The sequence below is a fragment of the Erinaceus europaeus genome, chromosome 3 (assembly GCF_950295315.1).
Source record: "Erinaceus europaeus chromosome 3, mEriEur2.1, whole genome shotgun sequence".
NCBI lineage: Eukaryota > Metazoa > Chordata > Mammalia > Eulipotyphla > Erinaceidae > Erinaceus > Erinaceus europaeus.
In genome coordinates this window covers 183,863,164-183,880,828 of record NC_080164.1, presented here as the reverse complement: position 1 = coordinate 183,880,828, position 17,665 = coordinate 183,863,164, and the positions used below count along the sequence as shown (strand labels likewise).

The following is a 17,665-nucleotide window of genomic DNA, read 5'->3' as shown; positions in this document are numbered from 1 at the left end:
TGGGAGCAGGTGAGCTGGGCCTGGGGCAGGATGGGTGCTGGGTGCTGGTCCTCATGGGAGCAGGTGGGCTGGGCCTGGGGCAGGGTGGGTGCTGGGTGCTGGTCCTCATGGGAGCAGGTGGGCTGAGTCTGCAGTCCTAGGGCCGCCCTGAAGGACCTGTGCCTCCCACCTCCCTGTGTTGCCAGTGGCTGGTGGCATGAGACCCTGCCAGCCTGGGGCCAGAGCTGGGAGATGAGTTCTTTTTCATGCTTCTCTCTGGGGCTAGATACAGAGACAGAGGCAGGCAGAGACAGACAGACACAGACAGAGGCAGAGACAGAGGCAGAGACAGACAGGCAGAGACAGAGACAGACAGACAGAGGCAGAGACAAGACAGACCTACAGAGACAGGCAGAGGCAGGGAGAGGCAGAGACAGACAGAGGTAGAGACAGGCAGAGGCAGACAGAGACAGACACAGACAGAGGCAGAGACAGAGAGACAGACAGAGGCAGAGACAGACAGACAGGCAGAGGCAGACAGAGACAGACAGACAGAGGCAGAGACAGACACAGAGAGACAGACAGACGCAGTGACAGACAGAGAGAGGCACAGGCAGAGACAGGCAGAGGCAGAGACAGGCAGAGGCAGACAGAGGCAGAGGCAGACAGAGACAGACAGAGGCAGAGACAGACAGAGACAGAGGAAGACAGAGACAGAGATACAGAGACATAGACAGAGGCAGGGAGAGACAGAGACAGGTAGAGACAGACACAGGCAGAGGCAGAGACAGACAGACACAGGCAGAGGCAGAGACAGACACAGACAGACACAGGCAGAGGCAAAGGCAGAGGCAGAGGCAGGGAGGGAAGCTGTCCCCAGTGCAGTGGTGACAGACTGGATGCTGGGCTTAGCAGGGAGCCTTCCCTGGCTGCCCTCCCTGAGAACAGGGCTGCCGTGTGTGTGGGACCCGTGACCCCCACCCCCCATGTGCCGGCTCCATGTGGACCTCATGACTGGGGACACCCAGCTGTCCCCGGGGGCTGTCCCCAGGGGGCTGGGGCCATCAGCTCTGTGCCCCATGGACGTGGGCTAGGTGGGTGCTGTGAGGGTGGGCCCTGGGCTGGGGTGCTGGGTTGTGCTCTGGGACGGGCGCTGGGTGGGTGCTGCGTGGGCCCTGGGGGAGCTCCGGGGCGGGTGGGCCTATGGGTGGGCCTCCCTCAGCTCCCCAGCGCCCACATGACGCCCCCCACAGTGTCGGAGCCCCCTGCGGCCCCCGGCCCCCTGGACCCCCCTGGCGGTGCGGCCATCCTGTGCCACACGTGTGGGGACCCCTGCCACGGCGAGGTGCTGCGGGTGCAGAGCAGGTACTTCCATGTCCACTGCTTCGTGTGCAAAGGTGAGTCCTTGCTGGGCCTGGGGGGAGGGCGGGGGGGCGGGGCGGGGCAAGGCAAGGGTGGGGCAGGACGGATGGGGCAGGGCAGGGCAGGGGTGTGGTGTGGTGGGACAAGGCAGCTCCCTCCCCCCAGCTTGCGGCTGCAGTCTGGCGGCAGGCGGCTTCTTCGTGCGCGGTGGCGAGCACGTGTGCGCCCGCGACTACCGGAGGCTGTACGGGGCACGTTGCCTGGGCTGCGGCAGCGCCATAGAGGGCGAGGTGGTGTCGGCGCTCGGCAGGACCTTCCACCCCGGCTGCTTCGTGTGCGCCGTCTGCCGGTCAGTGACAGTGACAGTATAGTGACAGTGACAGTAACAATGACAGTGACAGTAACAATGACAGTGACAGTAGCAATGACAGTGACAGTAACAATGACAGTGACAGTAACAATGACAGTGACAGTAACAATGACAGTGACAGTAACAATGATAGTGACAGTAACAATGACAGTGACAGTATAGTGACAGTGACAATAACAATGACAGTGACAGTAACAATAACAGTGACAGTAACAGTGACGTATAGTGACAGTGACAGTGACAGTAACAATGATAGTGACAGTAATAGTGACAGTAACAATGACAGTGACAGTAACAATGATAGTGACAGTGACAATAACCGTGACAGTAACAATGACAGTGGCAGCAACAATGACAGTGACAGTAACAATAACAGTGACAGTAATAGTGACGTATAGTGACAGTAACAGTGACAGTGACAGTAACAATGATAGTGACAGTAATAGTGACAGTAACAATGACACTGACAGTAACAATGACAGTGACAATGAGAGTAACAATGATAGTGACAGTGACAATAACCGTGACAGTAACAATGACAGTGGCAGCAACAATGACAGTGATAGTAACAATGACAGTGACAGTAACAATGACAGTGATAGTAACAATGACAGTGACAGTAACAGTGACAGTAACAATGACAGTGACAGTAACTGACAGTGACAATGACAGTCACAGTAACAATGACAGTGACAATGACAGTGACAATAACCGTGACAGTGACAATAACAGTGGCAGTGACAGTGACAATAACTGACAGTGACAATGACAGTCACAGTAACAATGACAGTGACAATAACAGTGGCAGTGACAGTAACAATGACAGTGACAGTGACAATAACAGTGACAGTAAGTGACAATAACAGTGACAGTAACAGTGACTAACAGTAATAGTGACAGTAACAGTGACTGTAACAATGACAGTGACAGTAACAGTGACTGACAGTAAGTGATCGTAACAATGACAGCGACAGTAACGATGACACTGACAGTAATAGTGACAGTGACAATAACCGTGACAGTAACAATGACAGTGACAGTAACAATAACAGTGACAGTAACAATGACAGTGACAATGACTGTGACAATGACAGTGACAATAACCATGACAGTATCAATCAATGACAGTGACAGTAACAATAACAGTGACAGTAACAATGACTGTGACAATAACAGTGACAGTGATAGTGACAATAACAGTGGCAGTGACAGTAACAATGACAGTGACAATAACAGTGACAGCAACAATGACAGTGACAGTAAGTGACAGTAACAGTGACTAACAGTAATAGTGACAGTAACAGTGACTGACAGTAACAGTTATCATAACAATGACAGTGACAGTAACAATGACAGTGACAGTAACAGTGACAGTGACAGTAAGTGACAGTGACAGTGTCAGTAAGTGACAGTGACGGTGCCGCCCACAGTGCGGTGGGCCCGCAGGTCCATCCACACGGTCGCCACCAGCAGGGCCCTGTCCCACCCTCTGTTAAGCTGCCCTGTTCTTCATTCCTCTGGGAGTCTGGACCCAAATTCTCTATGGGGAGCAGCAGGTGGGAGTTGTGGCTTCTGTCATTGCTTCTCCCTGGACATGGGTGTTGGCAGGTGGACCCACACCCCCAGCCTGTGTCTGTCTGTCCCTAGTGGGGCAGGGCTCTGGGGAGGGGAGGCTGCAGGACACATGGATAAGTGTGAGGGCGAGACGGGCGTGGGCTGAGGCGCATGGTGGTGGGGGTGAGGTGACACCCCGGGATGACACTGTCTCCCTCCCTCCCCAGGCTGCCCTTCCCGCCGGGGGACCGAGTGACCTTCAACGGGAAGGAGTGTGTGTGTCAGAAGTGCACCCTGCCCATGGCGGCCACTGGGGGGTCCCTGTCCCCGGGGCTGTGGAGTAAGTGGGGGCTGCTGGGGGTCCCTGTTATCAGGGCTGTGGAGTCAGTGGGTGCTGCTGGGGGTCCCTGTTCTCAGGGCTGTGGAGTCAGTGGGGGCTGCTGGGGGTCCCTGTCCCCGGGGCTGTGGAGTCAGTGGGTGCTGCTGGGGGTCCCTGTTATCAGGGCTGTGGAGTCAGTGGGTGCTGCTGGGGGTCCCTGTTCTCAGGGCTGTGGAGTCAGTGGGGGCTGCTGGGGGTCCCTGTCCCCGGGGCTGTGGAGTCAGTGGGTGCTGCTGGGGGTCCCTGTTATCAGGGCTGTGGAGTCAGTGGGTGCTGCTGGGGGTCCCTGTTCTCAGGGCTGTGGAGTCAGTGGGGGCTGCTGGGGGTCCCTGTCCCCGGGGCTGTGGAGTCAGTGGGGGCTGCTGGGGGTCCCTGTCTCGGGCCCTGCTCTGGGCTGCTGTCTCCTGGGAGGTGCTCAGGGGACCCTGCATCTGAGGACATCACAGCTGAATTGCAGAGCACGTGTTTCTTTATGGGGCGCTGGTGTCAGGAAGTGCTGGGATTGGAACCCGCGGCCTCTCGGCCCGGCCTGTGCTCTGAGGGATTGAGCCATCTCCCGGTGCCTCCTCCTGTCACAGTCCCGCCTGTCTGCGGGGTCCTCAAGGCCAACTGCTTCACCGCCACCTGTCCGCACTCTGGGTGCTTAGCCCCTGCAGTCCAGCCTGTACCCAATGCCATGTCTCCCCCTAGTGCCAAGCCCCTATGCCCTCAGTGTCCCCCATGTCCCCAGTGCCCCCAGTGTCCCCAGTGTCCTCCAGTGCCCTCATGCCCACCATGTACCCCCCAGTGTCTCCAGTCTCCCCAGTGCCTAGCCTGAGCCCCTAGTACCCCTTGTCCCCCATTTCCCCCAGGCTGCGGTGGCTGTGGCCTGGAGATCCAGAGTGGCCAGTCCCTGGTGGCACTGGGTGAGCACTGGCACCTGGGCTGCTTCAAGTGCTCGGCCTGCGGGCAGCCGCTGAGTGCGGAATTCATCAGCAGGTGAGCGGGCGCGGGGCACACGCAGCAGGCACGGGCTCACACGGGTGAGGACGCACACGTAGATGGTGGCGGTACACACGCAGACACAGGCACAGACACACGGACACTCCTGCAAGCCCAGACTCACAGGCAGACGCACGCAGGAACACGCAGGCAGACAGACACACGCACCCGCCTTGGCCCTGTGCTCTGGCTCTGTCCGATGTCCCATCCAGGGGCCGACGGGGGACGCGGGTCTCTCCGCTCTCAGCTCTGGGCCACGAGCTTCTGGAAAGGCCCCCACCCGCAGGCCTGTCCTGAGCAGCCTGGTGGCGAGGACCCCGAAATGCAGCCCCCACCCTCGCCCGGCACGCCGGCCACCCACAGCCCTGAGCGCAGCAGCCTGGGGCCCCGGGAAGGCGGGAGGCCGTGGGAATGTTGCGGGGGCGCCGCCTGGTCAGGGACCAGAGACCTCGGTCCAGCCCCTGGAGACATCCTCTGGGGTCTTCCCCGCCCTGACGGCAGCCCCGTGGGACCTGGCCCTCCGGTGCTGCGCCCGGGACTCGGTTTCCCTTTGGGGAGGAGCCTGGCGTCCCCCGGGCTGTGGGTCCCCGGGAATCTAGGGGAGCAGCCTCACCGTGCAAGTCCAGGGCTCAGCTCCGGGTGCGTCTGCACAGCTGCCCCCACACCAGCCCGGGACCATGCGTCAGGGAGGGAGGCCCCGGGCCCTGAGCCCCCGCCGACTCCCACTCCCACTCCCACGCCCACTCCCACTCCATTCAGGGACGGACTGCCCTACTGCGAGACTGACTACCACTCCAAGTTCGGCATCCGCTGTGACGGCTGCAACAAATACATCACCGGGCACGTGCTGGAGGTAGGACTCGAACCCGGGGCCTGTATTCTCCTAGAGCTGAGTCCTGCTCTGGGCAGGGGTGATTCCCCAACCCTAGAGGAGAGCTCTGCGGGGAGGGAACTCCCCTCTGCACCACCACCCACTCACCAGCTTGGCCCGGAGACCCTGCCCCCTTCCCAGGGCTTGCTTGGCCTGTGCTGCCTCCTCCAGGAAGCCTTCCATGGTGTCCTTGACAAGTTGACAGTCTGAGAGGTGGGGAGGACAGGGGACTCTGGAGTCCAGACAGGACTGAGGAGCTATGAAGCCCCGCCCCCCAGATGCAGGACTGTGCTACTCCTTGACCCTGACACCCACCTGCTTCCCAGTGTCCCACCTTCCCCTGCCAGGCTGGGAGTCTCCCGGGAACAGTGTTTTATGAGCTGCTTGATGGGACAAGCTGATTCTTGGGGACAAGGACACGTTTAGGGGATACCAGGCCCTCCCGCTGCACACCTGAGACCCTCCCCCTGCACACCTGAGACCGTCCCCTGCACACCTGAGACCGTCCCCTGCACACCTGAGACCCTCCCCCTGCACACCTGAGACCCTCCCCCTGCACACCTGAGACCCCTCCCCTGCACACCTGAGACCCTCTCCCTGCACACCTGAGACCCTCCCCTGCACACCTGAGACCCTCCCCCTGTACACCTGAGACCCTCCCCCCGCACACCTGAGACCCTCCCCCTGCACACCTGAGACCCTCCCCCTGCACACCTGAGACACCTCCCCCTGAACACCTGAGACCCCTCTCCCTGCACACCTGAGACCCCTCCCCCTGCACACCTGAGACCCTCCCCCTGCACACCTGAGACCCTCCCCTGCACACCTGAGACCCTCCCCCTGCACACCTGAGACCCTTCCCCTGAACACCTAAGACCCCTCCCCTGCACACCTGAGACCCTCCCCCTGCACACCTGAGACCCCTCTCCCTGCACACCTGAGACCCCTCCCCCTGCACACCTGAGACCCTCCCCCTGCACACCTGAGACCCTCCCCTGCACACCTGAGACCCTCCCCCTGCACACCTGAGACCCTTCCCCTGAACACCTAAGACCCCTCCCCTGCACACCTGAGACCCTCCCCCTGCACACCTGAGACCCTAACCCTGCACACCTGAGACCCTTCCCCTGAACACCTAAGACCCCTCCCCTGCACACCTGAGACCCTCCCCCTGCATACCTGAGACCCTAACCCTGCACACCTGAGACCCCTCCCCCTGAACACCTGAGACCCTCCCCCTGCACACCTGAGACCCTTCCCCTGCACACCTGAGACCCTAACCCTGCACACCTGAGACCCCCTCCCCCTGAACACCTGAGACCCTCCCCCTGCACACCTGAGACCCTCCCCCCTGCACACCTGAGACCCTCTCCCTGCACACCTGAGACTCTCCCCTGCACACCTGAGACCCTCCCCCTGCACACCAGAGACCCTCCCCCTGCACACCTGAGACCCTCCCCCTGCACACCTGAGACCCTCCCCCTGCACACCTGAGACCCCTCCCCTGCACACCTGAGACCCTCCCCTGCACACCTGAGACCCTCCCCCTGCACACCTGAGATCCCTCCCTCTGCACACCTGGCCTGTGACATCACCTCTGATGGGAACACCGCCCCGGCTCAGGCTGCTTCAGGCGTGAGGCCAGCCAGCTCCCTACGGCCATGGGCAGCACCCCTGCACCCAGTGGAAACACCTGCAGGCCTGTCTCTGGAATGTTCCGTGCCCCCTCAGTGTGGCCAGGGAGACAGTGGTGCGGTGGATTGGGGTTTAGGGGTCAGGGGTTAGGGGCCCGGGGGTCAGGGGTTAGGGGTGGGCTAAGGAGGCAGGTTGGCCTTCCCATGTGGTGGGCACAACTGGCACCCCTGGTCCCCCCCCATCAAGCCCTGTGCTACAGGAGGGTGGAGGCCGTCCGGGGCGGGCGGGGTCTCCTCCAGCAGGTGTGGGGAGCCCTGAGCCCTGCCGCCTGCCCTGAAATGTGCATTCACGGGGGGTGGGGGGCTTCTCTCTCTGAGCGGCTGGGGGACCCAAGTGGCTGCTGCCCAGCCTGCTCCCATCAGCGGCCCAGTCCCGTCCAGGGTGACAGCCGTCCCCACCCAGTAAGGCCGGCGCTGGGGCTGGGGCCACCCCCGGAGGGACCCCGGGCTGCTGGGGAGGGGCAGGATGAGTGAGGCGACCCCCACCTGCCTTTCTAGCTTGTTCTGGAGACTGCCACACAGGTGGGGGGCAGACCCAACTCAGCCCCACCCTCCTCCGTCCTGCTGTGTCCCCATGGCAACGAGGAACCGGCCTCCTCCCTCCTGCCCCTGCACCCCAGCACCCCCTATGCTCAGGCCAGGATAGGGCTCCCCGGCTCCCCTCCCCCACTGGCTGGGGACCCCTGTCCACTGCACCTGGACCCTGGGGTGCCCCGCTCTTCCCTCCGGCCCCTAGTGCCGCAAGGTGTGCGGGTCACCTGCCTTCAGGGGGGGTCACCGTAAGCCTCCCCCCAGTCACTGCTCCATTTCTGGCCCCTGGCTGTGCCTGTCCCCAGGCTGACCCCAGGGCTGACCCCAGGCTATCCCCAGACCCAGACTAACCCCAGTCTGACCCCAGGCTGACCCCAGGCTGACCCCAGATTGATTCCCAGGCTGACCCCAGGCTGACCCCAGGCTGTCCCCAGACTGATCCCAGGCTGACCCCAGTCTGACCCCAGGCTGACCCCAGGCTGATACCAGACTGATCCCAGGCTGACCCCAGGCTGACCCCAGGCTGATCCCAGGCTGACCCCAGGCTGATACCAGGCTGACCCCAGGCTGACCCCAGGCTGACCCCAGACTGATTCCCAGACTGATTCCCAGGCTGACCCCAGACTGATCCCAGGCTGACCCCAGGCTGACCCCAGGCTGATACCAGGCTGACCCCAGACTGATCCCAGGCTGACCCCAGACTAATCCCAGGCTGACCCCAGACTGATTCCCAGGCTGACCTCAGGCTGACCCCAGGCTGATACCAGGCTGACCCCAGGCTGACCCCAGGCTGATCCCAGACTGATTCCAGGCTGACCCCAGGGCTGACCCCAAGCTGACTCCAGGCTGACCCCAGGCTGACCCCAGGTATCCCCAAGTGTTTCCAAGTGTCACCAGGCTGAGCCCAGGCTGACCCCAGACTGATCCTAGGCTGACCCCAGACTGATCCTAGGCTGACCCCAGACTGATTCCCAGGCTGACCCCAGATTGATCCCAGACTGACCTCAGGCTGACCCCAGGCTGATACCAGGCTGATCCCAGACTGATTCCAGGCTGACCCCAGGGCTGACCCCAAGCTGACTCCAGGCTGACCCCAGGCTGACCCCAGGGATGACCCCAGGCTGACCCCAGGTATCCCCAAGTGTTTCCAAGTGTCACCAGGCTGACCCCAGGCTGACCCCAGGTGTCCCCAGACTGTCCCCAGGTGTCCCCAGGCTGATGCCAGGCTGTCCCCAGGCTGACCCGAGGTTGTCCTCAGGTGTCCCCAGGTTGTCCCCAGGTGCCCCCAGGTGTCCCCAGGCTGATGCCAGGCTGTCCCCAGGCTGACCCAAGGCTGTCCCCAGGTGTCCCCAGGTGTCCCCAGGTTGTCCCCAGGTGTCCCCAGGTGCCCCCAGGTGTCCCCAGGCTGATGCCAGGCTGTCCCCAGGCTGACCTGTGGTTGTCCCCAGGTGTCCCCAGGTTGTCCCCAGGTGCCCCCAGGTGTCCCCAGGCTGATCCCAGGCTGACCCCAGGTGTCCCCAGACTGTCCCCAGGTGTCCACAGGCTGACCTGAGGCTGTCCCCAGGTGCCCCCAGGTGTCCCCAGGCTGATGCCAGGCTGTCCCCAGGCTGACCCGAGGTTGTCCCCAGGTTGTCCCCAGGTGCCCCCAGGTGTCCCCAGGCTGATGCCAGGCTGTCCCCAGGCTGACCCGAGGCTGTCCCCAGGTGTCCCCAGGTGTCCCCAGGTTGTCCCCAGGTGTCCCCAGGTGCCCCCAGGTGTCCCCAGGCTGATGCCAGGCTGTCCCCAGGCTGACCCGAGGCTGTACCCAGGTTGTCCCCAGGTGTCCCCAGGTGTCCCCAGGCTGTACCCAGGTGTCCCCAGGGTGCCCCCAGGTGTCCCCAGGCTGATGCCAGGCTGTCCCCAGGTTGTCCCCAGGTATCCCCAGGGTTCCCCCAGGTGTCCCCAGGCTGATGCCAGGCTGTCCCCAGGCTGACCTAAGGCTGTCCCCAGGTTGTCCCCAGGCTGTCCCCAGGTGTCCCCAGGGCTGCATGTGGCACTGTCTGTCCCACAGGCTGGTGAGAAGCACTACCACCCACAGTGTGCACTGTGTGTCCGCTGTGGACGTGTGTTCTCTGAGGGCGAGGAGATGTACCTGCAAGGTGAGTGTCACAGCTGAGGGGCAGCTGGGGGGACAATTGGGGGGTCAGTTGGGGAGGGGGCAGCTGGGGAGGAGCAGCTGGGGGGCAGCTGGGGAGGACAGCTGGGGGGTCATCTGGGGAGGGGGCAGCTGGGGGGATCAGCTGGGGAGGGGGCAGCTGGGGGGGCAGCTGGGGAGGGGCAGCTGGGGGGGCAGCTGGGGAGGGGGCAGCTGGGGGGTCAGCTGGGGAGGAGCAGCTGGGGGGTCATCTGGGGGGGCAGCTGGGGAGGGGCAGCTTGGGGGCATCAGCTGGGGAGGGTGCAGCTGGGGGTCAGCTGGGGAGAGTGCAGCTGGGGGTCAGCTGGGGAAGGGGGCAGCTGGGGGGTCATCTGGGGCCGGGCAGCTGGGGGGTCATCTGGGGAGGGGAAGCTGGGAGGTCAGCTGGGGAAGGGGGCAGCTGGGGGATCATCTGGGGCCGGGCAGCTGGGGGGTCATCTGGGGAGGGGAAGCTGGGAGGTCAGCTGGGGAAGGGGGCAGCTGGGGGATCATCTGGGGCCGGGCAGCTGGGGGGTCAGCTGGGGAGGGTGCAGCTGGGGGTCAGCTGGGGAAGGGGGCAGCTGGGGGGTCATCTGGGGCCGGGCAGCTGGGGGGTCATCTGGGGAGGGGCAGCTGGGGGGGCAATTAGGGGGTCATCTGGGGACGGGCAGCTGGGGGAAAGCTGGGGGGTCATCTGGGGAGGGTGCAGCCAGGGAGGGGGCAGCTGGGGGGCAGTTGGGGGCCAGCTGGGGAGGGGGCATCTGGGGAGGAGCAGCTGGGGGGCAGCTGGGGGGTCAGCTGGGGAGGGTGCAGCTGGGGAGGGGGCAGCTGGGGGAGCAGTTGGGGGGTCAGCTGGGGAGGGGCATCTGGGGGGCAGCTGGGAGGACAGGCTGGCCGCGGCCTCCTTTGAGTCTGTCCTCCTGCGTGTGGCCGGGGGCCTGGACGAGGCCCTGCAGAGGGACGTCAGTGGGTCAAGGCTCCCAGGGCCTTGGGAGGGGAGCCTAGTGGTCAGTGCTCACTGGGGTCAAGGCTCCCAGGGCCTTGGTGGGAGGGGAGCTTAGTGGTCAGTGCTCATTGGGGTCAAGGCTCCCTGGGCTGTGAGTGGCTGTGGGAGCTCCCAGAGGTAGTCACCAGGGACTCCTCTCAGCGTCTCTCTGCCTTTCCGTCCATCTGTCCACAGGCTCCTCCGTCTGGCACCCGGCCTGCCGCCAGCTGGCCCGCAGTGAGGACAGGAGCAAGGTGGGCAGGCGTGGCCCTGGGGGCAGCTGGGGGCGTCCTCCCGGCCTGCAGGGCCCGTCCACCTCGCTCCTCAGCAGACGGGCTCAGACAGCGGGACTCACGCAGCAGCTGCCCAGGCCGCCCCGGCTCCCAGGGGCTCCCCACCCCCAGTCAGGTCACCCCACCCCCAGGGTGACCCCGGAGACCCCCGGACACTGCCCAGGCTGCAGGGCACCCGGCCCTGTCCCCGCTCTCCCCACCTCTGCAGCCTCGTCCTGGTCCTGCCTGGAGTCCAGCCCAGGGTATGGGGGACAGCGGGGGGGCTGGGCACCAGGAAGGGAGCGGAAGCTGCTTGGAGATGGGCTGCTCGGGCCGATAGAGAGACAGAGAGACAGGGACAACCAGCGCAGGCCACCCCTGGCAGATGGGGAGGCAGGCAGACTCCAGCGAGCCCTGGGGTCCCCCCGACAAGGACCCGGCTAAGCACCCGTCTTACCAGACACAGGCACTCGGGTTGGAGCCCCAGCCCCCACCTGCAGGGAGGCTTCACGAGCAGTGGAGCAGGGCTGCCGGTGTCTCTGTCTCTCTCCCTGTCCCCCTCTCTCGACGAACCATGAAAGGGCTTTCCTGCTCCCCCCCCCCCGTTAGCTGAGCCCCGGGAGTTCTGGGGGCCGCCCCTGCCCAGCCTCCTCTGCCCTCAGGAGACCAGGACCTCGTCTGAGAGCATCGTCTCCTTGCCTGCCTCCAGCACCTCAGGGTCCCCCAGCCGCATCATCTGTGTGAGTGTGACCCTCTGGGGTTAGCGGTCAGGGGTCGGGGCCAGGGGCGAGACCCCCAGCAGCCCCGTCCCGTGGGGGACCCGTCTCCCCGCTCCCCTCTCCTTTGTTTCACCCGGAATTCCCTCTGGTCTGGGAAAGCCCTGATGACGAAAGCCTTTGTCCCCCTCCTGGGACGGCCGGGGTCCTACAGAGGCACATCTTGGTGACAGTCTGTCATTCTGTGTCCCCAAGGCCAGCCCACAGAGAGCAGGCACCACCCCCCGCCCCACCGCAGCCCTGGCCTGGCCCCCCACCCCAACCCTGCCTGCTGGGTCAGAGGTCAGAGGTCACCCTCAGCCCCAGCCCCCCACAACGCGGTGCTCGCGGCCCCGCTTTGAGGCCCCGGCCCTGGGCGTCCACGTCTCCCTCCAACCCCCCAGTGTGGCCTCGGCCTGGGGACCCCCGTCCGTCCCCCTCCCCACGACCCCCAATCCCCCCGTCCAGCTGCTCTGTGTAACTGCCCCCCCTCCCCCCGCAGGCCAAGCTGGGCGACAAGGCCCTGGACTACAGGGACCTGGCGGCACTGCCCAGGAGCAAGGCCATCTATGACATCGACCGGCCAGACATGATCTCCTACTCGCCCTACGTCAGCCACGCGGCCGACAGGCAGGGCTATGAGGTGGGGACAGGACGGAGACACAGGGCAGCGGGCTGAGGACGGGGGACAGCAGGGCTGGGGACGGGGGACAGCAGGGCTGGGGACGGGGGACAGCAGGGCTGGGGACGGGGGACAGCAGGGCTGGGGACAGGGGACAGCAGGGCTGGGGACGGGGGACAGCAGGGCTGGGGACGGGGGACAGCAGGGCTGGGGACGGGGGACAGCAGGGCTGGGGACGGGGGACAGCAGGGCTGGGGACGGGGGACAGCAGGGCTGGGACGGGGGACAGCAGGGCTGGGGACGGGGGACAGCAGGGCTGGGGACGGGGGACAGCAGGGCTGGGATGGGGAACAGCAGGGCTGGGGACGGGGAACAGCAGGGCTGGGGACGGGGGACAGCAGGGCTGGGGACGGGGGACAGCAGGGCTGGGGACGGGGGACAGCAGGGCTGGGGACGGGGGACAGCAGGGCTGGGACGGGGGACAGCAGGGCTGGGGACGGGGGACAGCAGGGCTGGGGACGGGGGACAGCAGGGCTGGGACGGGGGACACCAGGGCTGGGACGGGGGACAGCAGGGCTGGGACGGGGGACAGCAGGGCTGGGGACGGGGGACAGCAGGGCTGGGACGGGGGACAGCAGGGCTGGGACGGGGCTGTTGGAGGGGGACAGGGGGCAAGGAGCTGGCAGCCTGTGAAGTTGGGACAGGGGACCCCCAAACTCCATCGCTCATCTCTCCACCCCCTTTTCCTTCTGGGGGAGGAGGGCCAGGTGTTTCTGAGGTGCCCCCTCCCCACCCATGGGACCTGGATTTCCTTCTGGGACCTGGAAGCAGAGGAGCAGGTGGGGGGGCTGCAGGAGGAGGTGTGGGTCCCGACTGCTTCCTGGGCATCTCCCTTTTCAGGGTGCACCCACCACCTTTTCCCAGGAAGCTCTGGGGCTCCTCTCCTGGGCTGCCGTGCTGTGGGAGAGGCCGTGGGGGAGGACACGGGGGAGGCCGTGGGGCGTCCATGTGGCCGGCTGACTGGCTGTGTGTTGTGTCCACAGGCCGCCCAGGTGCCCTCGCCCACACTGACTGAGGTAACTGCCCCCCCGTCTCCACATAGTCACCCCGGTTATGAAGATAACCTCCCCTGACACCCATGGGAAGCATCTGGACCTGGGTTCTGCCCACCCGGCCCCCACAACACCAGAGGAAGCTCGGGCCAGTGGTGTCTCCTCCTCTCTTTCCTTGTCTCTCTGTCAGAGAAAGTCAACCCAGAGAGGTGAAGCCTGGGGATAAAAGAAATAGAATAGAATAGAATAAAATTAAATTAAATAGAATAAAATAAATAAAATAAAATAAAATTGGGGGTCGGGCGGTAGTGCAGTGGGTTAAGTGCAGGTGGTGCAAAGCACAAGGCCCGGCATAAGGATCCCGGTTCGAGCCCCCGGCTCCCCACCTGCAGGGGAGTCGCTTCACAGGCGGTGAAGCAGGTCTGCAAGGTGTCTGTCTTTCTCTCCTCCTCTCTGTCTTCCCCTCCTCTCTCCATGTCTCTCTGTCCTATCCAATAACAACGACATCAATAACAACAATAATAACCACAACAAGGCTACAACAACAAGGGCAACAAAAGGGGGAAAAAATAGCCTCCAGGATCAGTGGATTCATGGTGCAGGCACTGAGCCCCAGCAATAACCCTGGAGGCAATAATAAATAAATGAATGAACAAATGAATGAATGAATAAATAAATGAATAAATGAATAACACGCTCCAGTGAGCTGCCTCCTGGTCTCCAGAGCCTAATGCAGTTGCGACTGAAGGCACCTCCCCGAGGTCCCTGCTGGGATGGAGGAAGCTTTTCATCTACCCGTTTGTTTAGTCACTAACTCGTTTATTCGCTTATTCGTTAGTTTGCTTATTTGTTAATTCGCTTATTCTTTTATTCATTCACTTATTCACTTGTTTATTCATTTATTCACCTATCTATTTGTTCACTCATTTATTTACTTATTCATTATTCACACGTACATTTATTTACCTGCAGGGTTGTCGCCGGGGGTGCTGGCACTACAAACCCACAGCTCCTGGTGGCCATTTTTTTCCCTTTCTTTCTCTTTTTGTTAAATAAGACAGAAAGAGACAGAGGGAAGGGGAGCTAGAGAGGGAGAGAGACAGAGAGACACCGCAGCCCTTGTGAAGGTGCGGAGTGCGGGCTCACGCCTGGGTCCTCGCCCTTGGGAACGCGTGTGCGCGCTTACCCGGTGCGCCACCTCCCTGCCTCCAAGTCACCTCCCTGACTTATTTTCCTGCCCTCAAGGCTGTTGCCTGGGCCGTGAACCTACCGCTCCTGGTGGCCACTCCCCCCTTTCTGTTTTATTCGATGGGACAGAGAGAAATCAAGAGGGGAGGGAGAGACCTGCAGACCTGCTTCACCTCTCCTGAATCTTCCCCCTGCGGGTGGGGAGCAGGGGTTCAAATGCACATCCTACGTGGTGACTGTGTGTTCAACGGGGCATGCTACTGCTTTGCCCTGTTTGTTTTCCTGAGAGGGACAGGGAGACAGAGAGAGAGGATGGGAGAGAGGGGGGGAAAGGAGAAGAAAGGGAGAGAGGGGGAGAAGGGAGAGAGGGAGGGGGAGAAGAGAGGGGAGAAGAGGGAGAGGAACCAGCCGGGTTGTGGCATCCAGTGGTGATGGGGATCAAACCTGCGACCTCAGACTCACCCTTGGCACCTTTGGCTCTGGATTCTGGGCCTACGTGCCAGGGAGTCTCGGTTACCAAGGGGAAACTGAGGCAGACAGCTCCCCGGGCGCTCACCAGCTGAGTCTCCTTCCCCTGCTGGGTCCAGGGCCCTGGGCAGGATGTTCAGCCTGGCCCGGCACACCCCCCACACACACACACACACAGCCCAGCTCTGCAGAGCCGGAACCTTCTCCAGAGCCCCTGCCTGGCCACTCGCTCAGCCCCATGCTGCCCCTTGGGGGTCTGAACACCCCTGGGCGCTCCTGCTGGGATGGGGCACTGGGCCCACTGGTCACGGGAGCCCCTAGTGGACAGCTGCCGTGAGCTGGGTGGGTCTGTGGGAGGACTTCTGGGTGGAGGCAGGGCCAGGCTGCCCATGGGGGGTCAGGCTAGAGGGGACACTGGTGGGGCTTTGGGGACAGTGACTGGGCACAGGCAGCCCCCACACTGCCATGAGGCAATGCCTGTTCCCCCACTGGTCACCAGCTGTGACCCCAAAGACTGCAGTGCCCTGGTCCCTGCCACTGTCACCTGCTCAGCCCCTCCCTGAGCCCCTGCACTGGCCTGGGGGGCTCCCTCCTGCTCCCTGCCCTTCCCCCCTCCCCTGCAGAGCCCCCATGAATGGGGCTGATCACACAATGCTGCAGGGGTGGAGAGCAGGCAGGAGGGAGCCCTGTCCCAGGAGGGGAGAGGGAGAGAGGGAGGGAGGGAGGGGCCTAAGCCTTCAGTACCAGGGGGCTTGGGGCCACAAAGCCCTCACTCCCCCACTCAGGCATCCTGGCTGGAGCTGGTGTCACCTTGGTGAACAGGGAGGGGGACCCCAGGCCGGGCAAGGCTTCGCGTGCTCATGGGGGACACGTCTTCCCCAGGGGGACCTGGATGACCGCTCCTACAAGCAGTGCCGGACCTCCAGCCCCAGCTCCACGGGCTCCGTCAGCCTGGGGCGTTACACGCCCACCTCACGGTCACCCCAGCACTACAGTCGCCCAGGTACCTGGCAGAACTGCCCGATGTCCCCCCAGGAAGTGAGCTGGGATGAGGGGAGCTGAGGGGCCTGTGCCGAACAGAGTGGACTAGGGCTGCAGCCTGCTGACAGTCAAGGGCTGTCTGGAAGCACAGGCCAAGGGGGTGCTCGCTCCAGAGTCTGCACTGGCTGTCCAGAGACTCTCATGCTTGTCCAGTAGCATCCAATCCAGAATAATCTAGCTATATTCCAGAGTATATTAGCCCCTCACCCGGCAGGGTCTAGCTCCTCACCCGGCAGGGTCTAGCTCCTCACCCGGCAGGGTCTAGCTCCTCACCCGGCAGGGTCTAGCTCCTCATCCAGATGGGTCTAGCTCCTCACCCGGCAGGGTCTAGCTCCTCACCCGGCAGGGTCTAGCTCCTCACCCGGCAGGGTCTAGCTCCTCACCCGGCAGGGTCTAGCTGCTCACCCGGCAGGGTCTAGCTCCTCACCCGGCAGGGTCTAGCTCCTCACCCGGCAGGGTCTAGCTCCTCACCCGGCAGGGTCTAGCTCCTCACCCGGCAGGGTCTAGCTCCTCACCCGGCAGGGTCTAGCTCCTCACCCGGCAGGGTCTAGCTCCTCATCCAGATGGGTCTAGCTGCTCACCCGGCAGGGTCTAGCTCCTCACCCGGCAGGGTCTAGCTCCTCACCCGGCAGGGTCTAGCTCCTCACCCGGCAGGGTCTAGCTGCTCACCCGGCAGGGTCTAGCTCCTCACCCGGCAGGGTCTAGCTCCTCACCCGGCAGGGTCTAGCTCCTCACCCAGCAGGGTCTAGCTCCTCACCCGGCAGGGTCTAGCTCCTCACCCGGCAGGGTCTAGCTCCTCACCCGGCAGGGTCTAGCTCCTCACCCGGCAGGGTCTAGCTCCTCATCCAGATGGGTCTAGCTCCTCACCCGGCAGGGTCTAGCTCCTCACCCGGCAGGGTCTAGCTCCTCACCCGGCAGGGTCTAGCTCCTCACCCGGCAGGGTCTAGCTCCTCACCCGGCAGGGTCTAGCTGCTCACCCGGCAGGGTCTAGCTCCTCACCCGGCAGGGTCTAGCTCCTCACCCGGCAGGGTCTAGCTGCTCACCCGGCAGGGTCTAGCTCCTCACCCGGCAGGGTCTAGCTCCTCATCCAGATGGGTCTAGCTCCTCATCCAGCCGGGTCTAACTCCTCATCCAGCCGGGTCTAACTCCTCATCCGGCAGGGTCTAGCTCCTCATCCAGCAGGGTCTAACTCCTCATCCAACAGGGTCTAATTCCTCACCCAGCAGGGTCTAGCTCCTCATTCAGATGGGTCTAACTCCTGATCCTGAGGTTCTAGCTCCCGCAGTGCTCAGCTCCTGTCTCTTCAGGGAGGCCCATGTCCAGAAGACTTTAGCAGCATCACCAGAATGAATGTGGCCCAGGCCTCACTGGGGCTCATGGCAGGTGTCCCTTGGAAGGATGAATCTCCC

The 17,665-nt window shown here is 63.3% G+C and overlaps 1 protein-coding gene across 8 annotated transcripts in view; it reads left to right on the top strand.

Moving 5' to 3' along the window:
* Positions 1–17,665, top strand: part of ABLIM2 (actin binding LIM protein family member 2) — a 51,267-nt gene that overhangs the window by 17,650 nt on the left and 15,952 nt on the right. For 4 of the 8 annotated variants that reach the window (XM_060188534.1, XM_060188540.1, XM_060188535.1 and 1 more), the window contains exons 2-12: positions 1,233–1,376; positions 1,507–1,690; positions 3,493–3,605; positions 4,496–4,622; positions 5,385–5,478; positions 9,772–9,859; positions 11,054–11,112; positions 11,793–11,870; positions 12,388–12,528; positions 13,551–13,583; positions 16,098–16,218. In XM_060188534.1, the coding sequence (XP_060044517.1) occupies positions 1,233–1,376; positions 1,507–1,690; positions 3,493–3,605; positions 4,496–4,622; positions 5,385–5,478; positions 9,772–9,859; positions 11,054–11,112; positions 11,793–11,870; positions 12,388–12,528; positions 13,551–13,583; positions 16,098–16,218 (1,182 nt within the window). The remainder of the gene's footprint in view (positions 1–1,232; positions 1,377–1,506; positions 1,691–3,492; positions 3,606–4,495; positions 4,623–5,384; positions 5,479–9,771; positions 9,860–11,053; positions 11,113–11,792; positions 11,871–12,387; positions 12,529–13,550; positions 13,584–16,097; positions 16,219–17,665) is intronic. The other 4 variants (XM_060188539.1, XM_060188536.1, XM_060188533.1 and 1 more) reach the window with 2 other exon arrangements.